The sequence below is a fragment of the Ruditapes philippinarum genome, unplaced genomic scaffold (assembly GCF_026571515.1).
Source record: "Ruditapes philippinarum isolate M1 unplaced genomic scaffold, ASM2657151v2 ctg737_1_1_1_1, whole genome shotgun sequence".
NCBI classification, from domain to species: domain Eukaryota; kingdom Metazoa; phylum Mollusca; class Bivalvia; order Venerida; family Veneridae; genus Ruditapes; species Ruditapes philippinarum.
Window position 1 is genome coordinate 70457 of NW_026854988.1, and position 16276 is coordinate 86732.

The 16276-nt window shown below is 31.5% G+C and overlaps 1 protein-coding gene across 1 annotated transcript; it reads right to left on the reverse strand.

Annotated features, from left to right (window-relative positions):
* Positions 1-8100: 8100 nt before the first annotated feature.
* On the reverse strand, positions 8101-15633 carry LOC132741703 (thrombospondin-2-like). Its single transcript, XM_060729941.1, has 6 exons — positions 15267-15633; positions 14608-14772; positions 12982-13152; positions 11710-11880; positions 10696-10866; positions 8101-9499 (listed from the first exon to the last, which is right to left on the reverse strand). Exons 1-6 carry the CDS (start codon positions 15559-15561, stop codon positions 9075-9077), a joined length of 1398 nt encoding a protein of 465 aa, XP_060585924.1. The 5' UTR covers positions 15562-15633; the 3' UTR covers positions 8101-9074.
* Positions 15634-16276: the final 643 nt, after the last annotated feature.

Genomic DNA, 16276 nt, shown 5'->3' on the forward strand with positions numbered 1-16276 from the left:
ACACGAAATTGAAGCATTCATGCTTAAAAATGACGCAACGTATAGTTTACAATTATGTTGTGACATATAATCCACCTGATCCATTTGTTATATAATTATGTTGATCATATTCAATTTTTGAGAAAATAACCAAATGTTAGTAAATGAAAACCTTTATGTTCAATATAAAAGTAGCATGGCTACTTATTTAAGTAACAATGCCAACAAATGGAATGGACTACATTGTATTATGTTAGATTTGAATTATTCCCTTATTCAAATACAAAATTATTGCCGGATTTGACGAATTTAAATCCCGCTCTTTATAATATGTTTCTCTTACAAATGTTCATTGAAAAGCTAATAAGGATGCACAGTTGGATTTTTGTGCGGGGCGGGGTGTGGGGCATTTAGATTTACCCTTTGTCCGTCCTTACGTCTTTCCGTTCGTTTTCATTTTGTGTCGCACGTAGCTTAAAAAGTATTTCACTTAGGGTCATGAAACTTTACAGGAATGTTGATCAGCATGTGTGAATGTGCACTCGGGTATTTTCGTGTGGATTTTTTTAGTATTTGTAGAGTTATTGCCCTTGACTAGTGAAAATTTGCAATTTTCAACTTGTGTAGCTCGTAACTCAAAAAGTATTAAACTTAAAGTCATAAAACCTTACAGGAATGTTGCTCAGCATGTGAAGTTGTGCACCGGGGGTTTCGCGCGAGGATTTATTCTGTTTGTCAGAGTTATTGCCTATGACTTTGCAAAATTTGCAATTGTCAACTTGTGTAACACGTAGCTCAAAAATTATTTGATAAAAGGTAATAAAACTTTGCAGGAATGTTTATCAGCATTTGAAGTTGCGCACTTGGGGTTTCCCTTGTGGGTTTCTTCTGTTTTGTCAAAGTTATTGCCATTGACTTAGTTAAAATATGTAATTTTTAATTTGTGTCTTGCATAGCTCAGAAAGTATTTAACCTAGAGTCATATAACTTATTGTGAATAGGAATGTTGTTATTATGAATAGGAATGTTGGTCAGCATGTGTATTTGTTGACCTTTGGTTTCGCTTGTGGATTTAAATCTTGAGAAATTGCCTTTGACTGTTCCATTATGTTGTATTATTTCTTCCTTGGGTGCTTGAGTTAGAATCAACAAACTTTACAGGAATAATGATCAAAATCACTGTGAAGCTATCCACCTGGGGTTTTGCATGTGGATTTTTTTTCCAGTTTTTATTAGAGTTACTGCCCTTGGCTTAGTAAAGAATTGCAATTTTCAACTTGTTCATGCATAGTTTAGAAAATATTTGACATGTGGGCCTGCAGTTTACAAGAATTTTGATCAGTATGTGACTTTATGAATCTTGGTGTTTTCTTGTGGATTTATTCAGTTTTTGTTCTTGTGCATGACGGCGATTAAAACATGCGACATGTCTTACATAGGGGTGTAGTGTATAGCACCCCTGTGAACAGTAGTTATCCTGTGTCACATAAACAAAAAATCACAAAACCAAAGTAAAAACTGTACATTGTAAAACATATAGCAACTCAAAAAGGTGTAAAACGTCTAATTTGACACCCTTATTACACGTTAATAACAACGTTTATTTAACAAATAAAATTCTAAAATAACATATTTAATAAGAATTCTAACAAAACCAAAATGATTTAATACTCATTTTGTTACTTTCTATATTATGGAGTTGTAGAATATAATATGGACCTAGACAGCTGCTTTTTGAACATTCAGCGGTTTGAACAGTCACCTCGGGACAATCGATTACATCAATCGCTTTAACTAGAGTTGTACATGTTCTAGAACGTAGATGAGTTCCTTGTCCACACGTTACATCACAAGAAGTCCAGTTTGACCAATGTGACCATTGACAGTCGACTATAAAAATAGATACTGTTTATACAAAATACATTTACTTTGTACCTAATTATTGTTAAAGATAGAATAAATTATTTCAAAATAATGTAAATCTAACTATGAAAAGGGTTTTTATCTCTATGATGTTGTTTTGGAAATTTTCAGTCGATTTACAGTTAAAGAGAAAAAAGCAAATCGCCGGTCCGAAACGATCAAGCCACTCAGAAACATCCCAGACATTGCTTCGATTACAATAACATGGTCTTACAATTTTATTCGATTGTAGTTTAGTAGTATGTGATTATAACTCGCTTTTCACAGCACGTTTTTATAGCAGTCGAAGTCTTGCACAGTAAGCCTTTGTAGAATGAACGCAACGTACAGAAATAATGGAAGTATATTGTATTGATTTACAGGATCTTCTTCACAACAATGAAGGACTCAAAGCTCTAACGCAAGGAAAATGATAGAAGAGACCCCTGTAAAATGGTCGTTTTTTGGACCGAAGATTTATTTCTTTACGTATAAAAATGTATAAATTGTCGAAAAATCATCATTTTCTCGAGCCAACCGTTAAACATCATTTGTCTCATTGCGTTGCAGAGTCGTTTTTGTTTGAATTCAGAGAGTCTGTTATGCACAATATGATGGCCAAAGCCCTACTCCAAGCAAAATGTCCGGTGGAATTCTAAGAAAATTTGTCGTTTTTGGACCGGCGATTTGCTGTTATCTCCTTTACTACAGTTCGACTGAAAATTTCCAAAGTAAAGTAATTGAGACAAAACTGTTCTAATACTGAGATTTACATTTGTTCGATCGATCACGATCTACGTACTTAATAGTAGATTGCACTGATTTACAGGATCTATCGTCTCCAAAACAATGTAATGCTCAAAGCTTTAACGCGAAGAAATGACAGAAGAGGCCCGCATAAAATGGTGCTCTTTTTGGACCATCTATTCATTATTTCTGTATATAAAGTTTATAAACTTTCGTAACAAAAAAGCAACAACAACAAAATAAAAGAAAAGAAAACAGAAAAAAAACAACAACAAAAACAACAAAAAACAACCATACCTTTGAGTTAATAAACACCTATACAATTGCCAACTGTGCATTCACAAGTCTGCAAGCTTTCTCCAATACAATCATTTTTCGTAGCCAATGGATTTGTACATGTTCGTAGCCGTAGATGTTTTCCATTACCACATGTTACGTCTCACGAGGTCCAACTTAACCATTGAGCCCAATAACTGTTTGAGATTTTATGATAGTCAAATTCTTAGACGTATTGTGAGATCTGAAATTAATACAGTGATGTGAAAATATCAGTAATCATAAACAAAAGTTTTATTGAATGATTATTTGTATTATAATATCATATTAATTTACAAGAATTTGATATTTATTACATTAAGTGGCGTTAAAATGATTAGTACCAGATGCGTAAGAAGAAGAAGAAGGGGGAGAGGAAGAAGCAGAAGAAGAAGAAGAAGAAGAAAAAGAGGAAGAAGAAGAAGAAGGAGAAATAAAACAAAACTCTTTGGCACTAAAAGGACTATAACCAACGAGATCAGAGTAATGAAAACAACAATCATCAGCACTGTCATTACATAAATCACACATTTCAGTCGCTTTAGAGTATCATTATACCCGCTTTTCTTTTTTCTTTAATGTGAATCCCAAAATTCTAATGGTGCATAATGTTCCTCTTCAATTTTCATTATCTGCGTTTCGGCAGTAGTATTATCTGTCTGAAAGAAGGATCGTGTCAGTTAATTTCATTCTTGAAAGACAAACAATACCTCTTAAACTTAACTGTTTATCTGTCTACAAAACTGTTTAAAGCTACGTAAAGCTATTATATATTAATGAAACCAACTTTATTGAATGATCCATTATTTAATTTATAATTATGTTCTTAGACAGTTTCCCCTTGAGCATTGATTACTCTGTAAAGTTTCTCCAAAACAGTCCTTTCCTTTATTCTCGGGCATCGGATTTGCACACCTTCTTGTTCGTAGTTGCCTTCCTTCATCTAATGTGACATCACATTGAGTCCAACTTGACTAATAGGCCAATTGACCATCGACTTGAAATAAAATGTTTGATGCGAAATTAATATTTTTATTAATTTTGGGACTTATATTCGAGCAGTTTTATTTTCCGTTCGTTGAATATGTTTAATTTCAATTTTCTTTAAGTATGTAGGTAGATAAAAAGTTAAGGTATCAAATTCAATTTTGGAGATGACTGATCATTTCTTTCTAATTGTAACGGGTCAATAAAACATAACTTGACTTTTAAATCATGACCTTAGTGAGAACCACATTCTATTATTCATTCTTTTTATTTTATTCTATATTGTAAAGGGTCAATAAAACAAACTTGTAGTGACTTAAATGAGTTTTTATCTGAAATCTTGATCTTAGTGAGAAGCACATTCTTTTCATATAATTCACATTCATTCTATTTATCATTTTTTATATTGTATAATGAAATGAAATGAGGTGCCTTTTGAGCATTAAACAGTTTGTGTATTTTCTCCTGTACATTCGAGTCCATTTTGAGCTGGAGCTGGATTTGTACATATTTTTGAACGTTGATGTGTTCCCCTTCCACATGCTTGACCACTATGTCCATTGACCATCTACTAAAATAGTTTATTTAAAATTGTTGGAAGGTTCTTCTGTCTTTGGCTTTGCTGATATTTTCATGAATGTACACACTTATTTAGAACATTTACGATAAAGGTTCGAACTCTTTAGTTCAACGTTTTTACCTAAGTGGACACAGGTTTCATGCAAAGGAAAACAGTACATTGCTTATTCCAAATCTGATAGATTTAAAGGCTGCATGATATAATACGACTAAGGATAACAACAGGGTTAGGTAAAATAAAACGACTAGATATTATATTCAATGACTGAATACAAATTATTTTCAAGTGCATGGACTTCATCTGTTTTTGTTTGGCAAACAACAAGAGACAGGAGTCAAAGATGTCTTTGCAAAAGCCTATATAACACTGTATATTCAATTGACAATTTTTGAATTTACATCATCAAAATTGTTAAGGTATCTGTACAATATTATCATGTCAGATATGGCATGCATATAACTATAGTTGCCTTTTCAAAATCAAAACGGTTATTTTTGTGAAATAAAAGCAAGAAGTAGATTAGTCTCTGTCGTTCGCCACAAACGTAAATTTAAGAAATGTTCAATTATATTTCCATGTCCGGTTAAACATTAATTTTCTATAAAAAGAATTTTAAATTAAGACCTGAACAGTTGTCTTTTGATTAAATACTGATTTGTAAACTGTCTCCAATACAGTAACTTCCCTTATCAATATGCACCGGATTTGTACATGTTCTTGTCCGTATTTGCGTTCTGTTACCACACGTTTTCTCACATAAGGTCCAGATTGAACGTTGTGCCTAAAGACCGTCAACTGTATTTTCATTTAACTTATTTTCAGTTTTATAGTTCTTAAAATATCTATATCAGTTTAATACAAAATCATGAATAAAACTACATCAATATTGTGAAGTGGATTGATATATATTAAAGTATAATTGTGTTGTGAAGATGAAATTGTGAAAACTTGAAAGTAGAATTATATAGAAAGATTATGAAATAATCTTGTCAAACATATTGAAATATACTTCAAAAGTATATTTAGGAAATATATATATACAAGAGCTTTATAGAGAAGATGAATGTAATATATATAAAGATTGGAAGAAAATAATGAAATCGTTGTTAATAACAGACTGAATGAATATTGTTACAACCTTAGAATATGAAAATTGAAGTTGAATTGTGAATAATGAAAGTTGTTGATTGACAATTGAAATAAGATTTGTAAATGTATGAGTACTGAAAGGAATATGTGAAAACTGTATGAATTGTGATGTTGAAATGTTATGAAACATTGTGTATAGTGATATGGAATAACATTGTGAATAAATGTAAATATAAAGTTCTGTTGAAGATTGTGTATGGATGGATTGATGTACATGTTTTCGAATGAAACAAATATACTAGCAGATACAATATTGTTGTGATGAAAATTGGTTTACAAAAAATTAAATCATTTAAGACTTAAAATAGTCAAAACACATATATTGGATAGCTGTATATGAAATAGTACATAACTGATATATGGAATTGGATTGGAATTCATCATGTGATAAATACATACTTGAAGAAAATGTGTTGAATTTGGAGATATACTATTGACTAGATGTGTTTAAGAGGATTTTCTGAATTAATTGAGTGTCACTTACGATATTACAATAAACTGAAAGTGAATATATTGAATGTTCAATACATTGAATAAAAAAGCTAACATTGTGTTCACATATAAAATAAAGTGATGGATTGTTATGAAGAAATAAGAATTTCATGTAACTCTTTGAATTTAGAATAACATAATTGTGAATGCTGAGAGAAACTCAGAGTAGAAGTTTTATTGTATTTGGAGTGTTGTGAATATCTTGGAAGCTACACTTAGTTTGAAGAATAGAAGTGTTATTGTATTTGGAGTGTTGTGAATATCTTGGAAGCTAAACTTAGTTAACTACAATATTGAAATACAAACAAGTTGCTTAGTGTAGAAATAAATCCTGAAATTTCTGATAGCGAGTATAGAAAGCTCAGAAGAAATGCTAAAGAGAAAACGAAATTCAGGAAAGGAGAGATAGAGAAATGGAGGAAAAAAAGAGATAGAGAAATGGTGGAAATGAGAGATAGAGAAATGGAGGAAAGGAGACATAGAGAAATGGATGAAAAAAAGAGACAGAGAAATGGTTGAAATGAGAGATAGAAAAATGGAAGAAAGGAGAGATAGAGAGACGGAGGAAAGGAGACATACAGAAAAGGAGGATAAATATGATATAGCAAATGAACATAATTATAGATAGGAAACATTTGACTGATCAAAGGTACAGTTGCCTGATTATAAAGACACTTTTGGCAAAAGTTATACATCAAGAGATAATTCTAGAAGAGGATATGGATTAAGGTCTTATAGAGACAGTGCAGGACAGTTGCCAACAGATGAGATTCATAATGCGGAATTGGAATTTTATGATGATGTACCAGCAAGGAGTAGACAAAATGCATTAAACAATGATTATAAATTGGAAAACTTAAGTAAACAACAAAGTGACATAGTGAATAGACAAGAAAAGACACAAATTAGAAACAGATTTGGAGAAGAAAATAGAAACATTCAAAATCGTGAACATAGACAAACATATACACCAGGATTTAAAAAACAGTGTATCATTTGAAGTAGATCAACAGAAAATCGAAAGCGAAGAAGAAGTCAATGAAAGTGTTCGGTCAAAATCTACAGATGATTCAGTGTTTGATTTAACTAAAGAAATGACAAATCTTGATAGAAAATTAAGTTTGTTGAAACTTTGTTGAAATATAATGTAGTACTTTGTACCCTATGACAATCGCCATTAAACGTTGATTGTCGTACTTATTTTTTTAGCTCAAAATTTCTCTTATTTTTATGAGCAAATCGTCTGAAATAGAGGCTACCAGTGTGGACAACATATTTAATTTTAAAGTTAATATTGAAGAAATTTCATTTAAACGTGCTTTAAGCATAATCGCCACTCGTGAGAATACTGTTTTTATAGCTCACTGGATGAAATAAAATTTTATCTTACACATGAAACAAAAATATTCTACATGTCTTAGATACATACATGCTAGAAAACGTTTTCTTTCAAGATCAAAGTCAATTACCATTAATAATAACACGCTACACTTGAAGGATATAAAAAAACTTTATTGAAACATTAGAATACACTCATTCTTATGTTTTTTTAAACATTGTTGAGTATGTAAAATAGAATATTGATTAAAAGTAGGGTGGTAAAATTAATGCAACAACCTTTCTACTTCCTTTACTCTAATAAGTTATTATATATCTGATATTCTTTATTATGATATCAAGTAGTTTGAACATGCATTTCTCTAAAAAAGTTATGCAATGGATGAGAGACCTGAAACAATAAATCACGTAGAAGAAAACGTATTCTTGTTGCAGTTAATAAGCTTCATATTTGCTGTTTAATTTTAACTGTTTCAAGTAATGATTTCACTACTGCCAATAAAAACAGACACTCTCATCTTGATGCTGTTTCATTGCCAAATGGTAATATCATTTTCTGTCAAACACAAATGATTTCTTACAATTTGGATTTTTGTACTGTTTATCCCTACAAAAGGCCTTTTGTTTCATTTGTAAAATGAGTTGAAAATGTTTGCTATTATCATGACTATAATACATGTCTTCAGATATTGCTGAAGTGGATAACTCCGGAAATGGTAATTATGTATCGTGATGTATTTTCAGTTAAGTACAAGTGCTATGTGAAGGAAGTGAAAAAAATCGAAAAGGAAGACAGAGAATCTAGTTTTCACAAGACAATAAAATAACATCGTAAGTAATTAACGACACCTTGCTCTGGTCAAAACATTTCAGACATGTTTTATTTAGAAGTTGACAAATTTCCTTTTAATAATATCACACATACATTTGTATAACATAAATAATTGTAATGATAGTAGTATTGATAATACATGATATCAAACCAATAAATAATCATACATGTATATAGATATTGTTGGTTAGAGTAAGGTAAGAGTATGAAATATGATCCGATATAACGTGTTCATGTAGCAGATAATAAACTTTTCTAAAATCAAATTTTATATATTTTTCATTATATAAATTTTCATACTCAATCGGTCAATAACTTGATCAACATTTTTTTCAAGAAATACATTGTAAGAATATCTAAACGATACATTTCTATTGCTTTTGGAAATATTTGAAATACTTATGAAAATGTAGACCTATCTATTTTAGCTGAAATTTACTTGCTCATATTATCGTAAATATTGATTTATTTCACCGTGTAATATTATAAAAAGTAGAGTCTGGAGTTGTTTGGCAATATGACGAAATAATATTAAAATCAAGTAAGCTTTATGTTTTTAGTGTAATAAAATGATGTATAAACATAGAGAAGCTGACTGGACATATTTTTAGCACGTGCAATGAGTGTTTACTTATAACAGCTAATAGATGGTATTATTTCAAGTGTTACTATTTAAGCTGAAATGGCATTAAGTGTACAGCGAGATAACAGAAGCAAATTAAATATGTTTTTTACAAATTTTGAACGTAAGGTTCACTTTCTATGATATAGAAGGAAACCAGTAAAAGAAGACCATCTATCCATGTATGTGCTTGGCTGACCGTTGCATCCAGTTAAGTACACAGTGTCCCCAGCATCAAGATTAATCACTATAGACTGAGATACAGCAGCATGACCTTTGTCTGTGTCATCGTCAGTTGGATTCACCGATATGTATATCAAATTCTGGAAATTCTTGTTAAGATAACAATAAACTCGGTCAACCCTTGATGTGTCCCGTTTCTTCACCAATGCTGCAGAAAAGTGGTACACACCAGGTGTACTACATGTGTAAGTTCCAGTTGAGATATTAAAATCATTTCCAAACTTGTAAATGGTACTTGAAAAGTTTAGTTTATTAATTCCGTTTATTTTGCTGTAGGAATCTGGTTGTGTCACGGAGAATGCAGACATATCGGCTGAAATAAAAGGAGAGATTATACAAATAAAGTATTGGCCAAATAAACTTGAATTATAGAAGTGATAAATCAAAATAATATAAGCATAAATACGGATATAATATGTAAGACCATCCAGCTAAACACTCATACAACTTATAACATTGGATTATACTGATTGTGTAAAAAAGGGTACAGTCAACGATAATTGAAAACACAACAACAATCACTTGAAATGACATATTTCCTTTTCTACAACAATAGCACCAAATAGGCTGCAGAAAATACGTCAGAATACATTTTTTTAAAGTTATCTAACAATCTTTAAATGTGAGTTGAGGCCGATTGTATGGTACAACTACAATTATGATACTAAGTGACCCCCATCGCAGTGGCATAACCATATGTGCAAAATTATTTTATTTATCTTTTGTTGAGTTCTTTACTGATTCATGCCAAGAAGAAAATTTCTTGCCACAAGAATGTGATCGTGGCTTTTGTAGTATAACCTCTGGATCACCGCAGTAAGCCTTTAAATTCACCAGAAAAGAGGCAAGCCACCGTATTCTTTCTGGACAGGCTGTCAAACATTTTACATGTACCAGCTAGAACAAAGAACAGATATTTCTTCTGTACATACCAGAGCAGAGGTACAGTTCGAATAACCATAGAGAAGATTTCGTAATCAATCACAAAGAAGGTGACTTGTACATTTCGCGTCGTCCGATTACAGTCAAATGATCTTCTACTTGAGCTAACCGGACGGAGGTTTTGTTTAAGGATAACTTAATAGATATGCTTATCTATGCTTTATTTTTTTCATATTTTGACTTGAAGTAATAACAATGTTTGTTTTAAATGATAAAAAATAGGTTGTGCTTTTGAATTACTGGTGTAATATTTTACATATATTACATCAGTATTTCAAAAGCACAAAATATTATCCCCAAAAATAATCAAGAATCAAGGTGCTATGTTTGCAAAAAGCTCAACCCCTAGCTTCGCTTATCGTTATTGTTCACTTGATATTTTAGATTCAATTTCATGAAATCTGTTTAAAAGGCACATAGCGGAGAGACAGACGGACTGCCATGTGCGTCACATTATACGATGGGATGTTTAAAATGTAATTAAAAATTATAAATCGAAAATCACTTCAAGATTTTATAAGCAATCACAATTGGCTAGTTATTTTTGATTATCATAGAATTCAATACCTGGACAGTTTACTTCTGAACATAGACTACTCTGTAAACTTTCTCCAATACAATCCCTTCCTTTGTTTTCTGGCATTGGATTCGTACATCTTCTTGTTCGTAATTTACTTCCCTTGCCACACGTGACGTCACATAAGGTCCAACTGGACCAATATGCCCACTGACCATTGACTGGCAATAAGAAAAGAAAACAAACATTTATACAACAGTTTAACATGATTGAAAAAGAATGAATGCGGCGTACTGTTTACACTTTTATATTGCTAAATATATTCTACTTTTTCAATTCGTTGTTTATCTTTATCTTATACGACTTTAAAGAAAATAACTTCATGTTATGTGGAAACTATGATATGAGCTTTAATATTAAAGCAGCATGGTATCTAGTCTTAGTATAATTTTAAGTAAGACCATAGCTTATCAATTAACAATTTTATTATGACTGTGTTTTATTATCATACTGCCCTAATTCTTAATTTATTGTAAATCACATACTTATCATATTTCAAATCTTCTTGATAATAATAAATCTATCAGATTAAGTCGATATGTTTAGTTTGTCGTAGTATTATTTATTTTTAAGGGATAATTGGAAATAACATACTAATATATTAGCGTTTGCTACAAATAAACTTACAAAATTATTTGGAATAGACCTTGATCTGAGGAAGCCGAGTCCTGCTTTCTGCACATCATCTCAGTATTTGTTAGTTTCTGCCAAATAGTTTTAATTTCATTCATTTGGTTCGAAACATACAGTGCAGACACGAAAGTTTGAAATATAGACTGATTAACTGTGGCTTTGATTCGAAAATGCCACACCCACGCACTGCAGATCATATCATTAAGGTTGGTGTTTCACGAAATTGCTAGGCGCGTAACATTAAACGTCGCCTAGAAACTTTTAAGAAACGTCGCCTATAAACATATAGGAAATGTAAGATCTTTAAAACGGAAACCGCTATTCAATTTTAAAAGCACAATTGGTGCGTTATGCAATCTGTTATTCTTTACCTGAACAGGTTCCTACTGAGCATTGACTTCTTTGTAAACTTCCTCCAATACAATCATTTCCTTTATTCTCGGGCCTTGGATTTGTACATCTTCTTGTCCGTAATCGACTTCCAGTGCCACATGTGACGTCACATGAGGTCCATCTGGACCAATATGCCCACTGACCATCGACTGGAAATCAAAATGTTTGACACGACATTGAAGTATTCATGCTTAAAAAATAAATGAAACGTGCTGTTTACAAATTATGTTGTGAAATATATTCGAGCAGATCCATTCGTTGTACATGTTGATCATATTTTATTTTGTAGAAAATAACCACATTTTTTTGTATATGGAAACTTTAAAGTTTTATATAAAAGCAGCATGATTACTTATTTTAATACTATTGTCAACAGATGGACTTCATTGCATTATGTTACATGAGAATTATTCCCGTATTCAAATACAGATTCTTGCCAAATTTAACGTATTAAAATATCGCTTTGTAATACATTTTGCTCTTAAAAGTGTTTATTGAAAAGCTAAATTAATAAGTATCATGACTTATTGATTGATTTTTTTTATATGGTGATACCAATTATTTGTAATTCTCAAAATAATACCACATATAGAATTATAATTATGCTGCAAATTGCTGTCCGTTAAATCGTAATAATACGCTTACATTATAATAATCTTACACCTGTTGCCGGAACAGACTGGAAATTGTAGCTTTGAGGGTATATGTTTACGGCGATAACGAGGCTCTGTCGAGTTTCGGTAAAACAGTTACACAAGAGCTTAGTATTCAAGATTGTGACGATTGTCGTTATTTAATTCATTTTATTACATGTAACAAGTCTATGATATTTTTGAGAAAACAATTAAGAAAACTTATATTTTCATTCAGGATTTAATCTTATAGAAGCGTATGAATTTACAACTTCATTTATAACGGCATAATGACGTTGTCCCAAGAACGAAATTCTTTCAAAAAAGGAGAGTAACAATGGCGCCATTTGAAACATGTCTAACATAAGGGTTAGCAGCACAGTGTAAACAGTAGTGAAAGATCAGTAAACCAGAGTAAAAACTGTATATTGTAAGTCATATATTAACTCAAAAAGATGTAACACATCTAATTTGACGCAGTTATTAGAAGTCATTTTACTGCGTTTATGTAATAAATAGAATTGTATGAGAACATATTTAATAAGAATTCTAACAAATCCAAAATGATTTAACACTCATTTTGTTACTTTCTATAATATTGAGTTGTAAAATGTGGACCTGGACAGTTGCCTTTTGAACATTCAGCGGTTTGAACAGTCTTCCCAGGACAATCGATTACATCATTCGCTTGAACTAGATTTATACATGTTCTAGAACGTAAATGAGTTCCTTGTCCACACGTTACATCACAAGAAGTCCAGCTTGACCAATGTGACCATTGACCACCGACTAAAAATAAGAGTGTTTATTCAAAATACATTTATTGTGTACCTAAATATTGTTACATATAGAATATATTATTTCGAAATAATGTTAATCTCGGTATCAGAAGGGCTGTGTCTATATGACGTCGGTTTGGAAATGTTCTGTCGATTACAGTTTTTTAGAAAAGAGCAAATCGCCGGTCCGAAAACGACCAAGCCACTCAAAAGCCTCTCAGGCATATTGCTTGGGTTAAGGCTCTGGTCCTCATGCTGTGCAATGAAACCATTTATACTTGCACAAAAACAAATCTGCAACGGAATCAGTCAACCGTTGGCTCAATAATATGATTACAATACCAGGTGATCTTAAAACATTTTAAGATTGGAGTTAAGTGGCGTGTGATAAAAACTCGCTTTTCAGCACGTTTCTATAGGAGTTGAAGTCATGCACAGTTAGCCATTGTAGAATGAGCGCTAGGTACTTTAAATGATAATGAAATGAGCAAGTATATTGTATTGATTTACAGGACAGCAATGTAGGGCATAAAGCTCTTACGCAAGGATAATGGTAGAACAGACCTTCATTAAATGGTTGTTTGTTTGGACCATTGATGTTTTCTTTCCGTATATAAAATGTATAAATTGTCGTAAAAATTTTCTTTAGCCAACCTTTAAACATCATTTATCTTATTACGTCACAGATTCGTTTTTGTATTAGTTCAGATAGTCTGCTTTGCACAATATGATGGCAAAAGTCCTAATCAAAGTAATATATCTGGTGGAATTTCTCGAAGATTTGTCGTTTTTGGACCATTTGCTTTTATCTATATAACTATAGCTATTACTATAAATCGATTGAAAATTTCCAATGTAAAGTCATGGAGACAATTCTCTTCTTAAACTGAGATTTGCATTTTTTTCGATAGATCACGATACAGTGGTCTAACAATTTTATTACAATTTAAAAAAAATGTACTGATCAAGTAGATTGTATTGATTTTCAGTATCTATTTTCTCCTCACCACAATGTAAGGTTCAGAGCTCTAACGAAAACGGTAAGTTCCTTAAGTCTATATAATTTTATAAATTTCGTAAAAAGAACATAAAAAAAAACAACAACGACAAAACACAATTTTTACCATTTGTGTGATTGCGTTGCAGATTCGGAAAGCATTGTTTTACACAATATAAGGCTCAAAAACCTTACCAAAGCAAAATATCCGGGGGATTTACGCGTGGCCTGGTCGTTTTTCGGACCGTCTATTTGTTATTTCTGTATATAAAGTGTATATTGTTTTTAAAATCTCATTTTATTCTCGCGCCAAACGTTAAAACACCTTTTGTCTGATTCCGTTGCGGATTATCAAATATATTTAAACATTAAAGCTCTGTAATTATGTGTGTCTATCAAAATGTTCAAAGCAAGGTGAATTTCGAAATTCAATCAGTATCTAAAATTACTGTTAAAGTCAATAAACACCTGTACAGTTGCCATTTGTGCATTCACCAGTCTGCAAGCTTTCTCCAATACACTCATGTGTCGTAGCCAATTGATTTGTACATGTTCTTAGCCTTAGATGTTTTCCATTACCACATGTTACGTCACACGAGGTCCAGCTTGACCATTGTGCCCAATGACTGTCGACTGAATTGTTATGATAATTAAAATACTCAGTGATATATAGAGGATATTCAATGAGTGTAGTTTCATACTAAATTCATTGAACGAGTTGAATAAAATAATATTTTGCGAGCCTCTGATGAGCATTATATTGTTTTATTCAACGAGTTCTTTATCACATATATAAAATAAGAACAGTAAACTGTTAAAATGAGTAATTTCTCAATGAAGCGCCTATAGTGTAACGCTAACATTAGCGCGCTTTAACGCTATGTTTCTATTTAGCGCAAATGACGTCACGTCAAAGTGTTATTAAACTAGTGTAATAAAGTTTTTATTGAATGGCTTTATTACACTCCTGCGCCGCGGTTTATGTGATAAAAATATAAGTAAGCATGAAGCGAAGTTTTATTGAATGATTGTTTGTTATACCATATCGTATCAATTTACAAGAATGTGTTATCTATATTACATTAAATGGCGTAAAAATGAGTCATGCCAGATATAAAAACACTTACCTGAACTCTTTGGCACCAAAAGGACTATAGCCAACGAGATCAGAGTAATGAAAACAACAATCATCAGCAATGTAATTATTAAAATCACACATTTCAGTCGCTTTAGAGTATCATTATACCCGCTTTTCATTTTTCTTTTACTTGAGTCGCAAAATTCTATTGGTTCATATAGTTCCTCTTCAATTTTCATTATCTGTGTTTTGGCCGTAGTATTACCTGTCGAAATATTTGTGTTTTCGTACAAACCACAATCACTTGATCCCGAAACATCTGCTTTACTTTTACCAAATTCCATTTTAGACGATATAAACTGATAATGATATAATCACATGCATTGGCTGAACTGCTCACTGAAGAATTACAAGTGGCTAACCTATAAAAAAAACTTACACCATCAATCTACTTCCTTTATATGCAATGCTGATATTTTAAAAACAAGAAAGCATCACATCATGGACAAATACTTTGATGTAGATCTTTACTTTTAAAACTTCCCTTTTCTTACGATGATTCTACTTTTCCTGCGAAAATATATCGATTCACAGAAGTTTACTGAATTTCGTATATCATTAATTATATTAATACATTATTAATAATATGTATTATTAATTCAAGATTCAAGATTCAAATAACTTTATTTGTGTTCAAAGGCCTCAGGCCCAAAATACATAGCATACATACAACAATATAGTAATATGGTTGCGTCACCTTAACAATGTTTATTAATGCGTAAAAAGACTAGTTGTTTATGTTATCCATTAAAACATATACATAAAACATAAGCTTCCTTAATGTGATTATATCACGTGTACCTATTAATACATAAAAATCATGTAGTTCTTTTCCGCCAAAATACCAATTGAATAAATACTTATCACGGATTTGTTTGTATTTTTTACATATTAAAGAAGCATGGAATTCACAATCTATACTATCATTACAAGTTGTACACAAACGTTCTTCCCTTGGGATATTATTATGTCTGCCTATTTCTATACCTAATTTATGGT

Coding starts and splice junctions, on each gene's coding strand:
- LOC132741703 (XM_060729941.1), bottom strand. CDS start 15,561: ATGGAATTTGGTAAAAGTAAAGCAGATGTTTCGGGATCAAGTGATTGT. Junction 11,881..12,981: donor TTCAAAAGGCAACTGTCCAG/GTCCACATTTTA, acceptor TTTGATTTCCAG/TCGATGGTCAGTGGGCATAT. Junction 9,500..10,695: donor TTCAGAAGTAAACTGTCCAG/GTATTGAATTCT, acceptor CTTTTATTTCAG/CCGATATGTCTGCATTCTCC.